Source organism: Penaeus japonicus, unplaced genomic scaffold (genome assembly GCF_977035675.1).
Source record: "Penaeus japonicus unplaced genomic scaffold, GWHDUDI00000001_assembly GWHDUDI00000034, whole genome shotgun sequence".
NCBI classification, from domain to species: Eukaryota; Metazoa; Arthropoda; class Malacostraca; order Decapoda; family Penaeidae; genus Penaeus; species Penaeus japonicus.
In genome coordinates, this window is record NW_028234436.1 from 22041385 (window position 1) to 22043884 (window position 2500).

Consider the following 2500-nt stretch of genomic DNA (forward strand, 5'->3'; position numbering starts at 1 on the left):
TCACCCCAGGGACGTGCAAACACCCACTAACACCTTTCCGGCTCATCCCCAACAGAGGAATGTGCCGACCCCAAGAAGATGACACTCTATGCTATCTGTCTCGCCAACCGGTCAGCTGCTCTTTTCCACCTTAAGGAATTTTACTACTGTATCAAGGACATAGACGAGGCCTTGGAACATCATTATCCCAGGGTGAGTATTGTTATTATCGTCTTTATTGGTAGGGAGAGTTGTTCAGTCGCGGGTGTAAAGTCAGGAGAGATTAGCCCCGCCCCTATTTTCGTGGTTCCTGACCGTCTAGCCAATTGGGTTCTTCGTTTTCGCTCGCTCGTCTTGTTTCGTGATTCGGATTGGTCGCGGAGCAATAGGGGGCGTGGCTAGTTTCACCTGACTTTGTGCCGGTGGTTATATTACTAGTAATAGTAGGGATATTGGTGATGGTAGTAATAATAGTTGTAATAATAGTAGGTGTATATCATGCTGACTATATTTTGTGTGATACGGAAACACTATGAAACTAATAATTATTTTCGTCAGGGAGGGGAGAGGTTCAGTTTAGTAAACTTATGTGTAGTTTTATTGTTTATAAGCGCTGATTTAACTTTATAAGTACTGATGGAAGAACTGTAAATTTTATGCAAGTAGTTGTTGCAGTAGTAGTAGTGGTAGGAAAGAAGTTATTTCGCCAAGTGTACTCCCTGAAGTATAACTGATATACTCTTTTAATCATACTGCTAATTTGTTTCCAAATTATCAATTTCAACATAAATTTCACTCTAGTAGTAGTAGTAGTAATAATAGCATTATTATTAGTAGTAATACTTTTGAGTTATAAAGCGTCTGATAATAATAGTATTTGCTCTAATTTTTATTCAAATTATATGTATTTAGAATAAGCAAACTGAAGTTATTTCATAATTATATCACTATATTACACACATAAATTACTTGAAACTGTATGTGCTTACTAAACAAACTCACACACATAAACACATTCAATTTAAAAAAGATCTTTCAACGGCATCACAAACATTCGAAAAATCTATTGCAGGAATAAAACATAAACAAATGAATAAGAAAATAAAATAAGCTAATGAAAAAATAGATAAAGAAAACTGATAAAATTGGTTAAAAAAAATCAACGAACAAATAAATAAACAAGAAAATACACACTAACAGCCTCCTAGACGAAAATAAACCCATTACCATTAAAAAAAAAAAAAAAAATCACTTATAAAAAAAACAAAAAAACCCACTGACATAACGAGCTACGGGCACCCAAACGGCACAAGAAAAGTGGGTCACATCATTACGTAAGTGTCTAGAAGGTCTCGCCATCTCAAAGGGTGGTCTTGGCACTAAGGTCTTCCGTATGGGTTCAATAAAGAATTGTTAACAGCTGTGGGTGAACTTACGGGCGGGAAAATGACTCTTGGAAACGCTTTATTTTGCATTCGTTGAGGATAAATAAGCTTAAAAGTGAAAGCTCTTTTTGTTTCGTGATTATAATAATGTTAAAAGATGATCATTTAAGAGGTTGCTTATAGAGTTCTTTGGAGTTCATATATTTATTGCGTTCTCGTGATACCTAAGGTGTTGTTTATTAATTAATTATAGTTAGTGTAGGCACATAACACGTAGATACAAATAGAAATTGAGCAAATAATTCAATTTTAGGTGCTTGATGATATAATCTTGATAATATAAATTTATTTAAATTTAATCTTAATCCGCCTGGTCAGTATTATCAAATACGTTGACTTCAATATTTTAGTATCTTTTTATTGATCACATTTATGAAAAAAATAGGTATTCGAGTATTTGAGAATACCAATAGGCTACGTTCTAAAAAAAATGTATTTATATATATAAAGATAAACAAAATAAAGAAAATAAAAATATATAAAAATAAGTTGAGTTGAGAACTACTGGCTGAGAAAAAAGTTATAGAAACGACAGACTGATGGTGATGGTGATGGTGTGATGATGATGGTGATGATAATGATGATGGTTGTGGTGATGATGATAATGATAAAGGTGATGATGATGGTGATGTAGGTGATGATGATGATGATGAGGAGGAGGAGGAGAAGGAGGATGGTAATGATAATGATGATGATAATGATAATGATAAAGACAATTTTACCTCATACTATGCACCACCGCCATAAAAACAAAACCATTCTCAGCTAACAAGAGCAGACGTAAAAAAAAAAAAAAAAAAAAAAAAAAAAAAAAAAAAAAAAAAAAAAATTGCAGAGACAAACATTTCTTATGCAACCGCCACACGGGTTACGGCAATCGTGCAAAGTTACCGTGTTTCCAATGCAACTTCTCAGAAACGAGTATTCACACGTGCTGGTGACATTATGGAAGGGATGGAATGGTTGTTACGTTTGAATTTACGTTTGGTGTTTATATTTGTTTTGTTTTTGTTATGTGTGTGTGGTTTTGTTTAGTATGCGTCGTGCGTATTTATTTGTGAAAACAAACAGACGAA

General features: G+C 33.8%; 1 protein-coding gene across 8 annotated transcripts in view; it reads left to right on the top strand.

Annotated features, from left to right (window-relative positions):
• The window catches only part of LOC122248427 (protein-lysine N-methyltransferase SMYD4), a 116020-nt gene that overhangs the window by 102362 nt on the left and 11158 nt on the right, over positions 1-2500 (top strand). For all 8 annotated transcript variants that reach the window (XM_043008450.2, XM_086530938.1, XM_043008452.2 and 5 more), the window contains one exon: positions 56-192. In XM_043008450.2, the coding sequence (XP_042864384.2) occupies positions 56-192 (137 nt within the window). The remainder of the gene's footprint in view (positions 1-55; positions 193-2500) is intronic.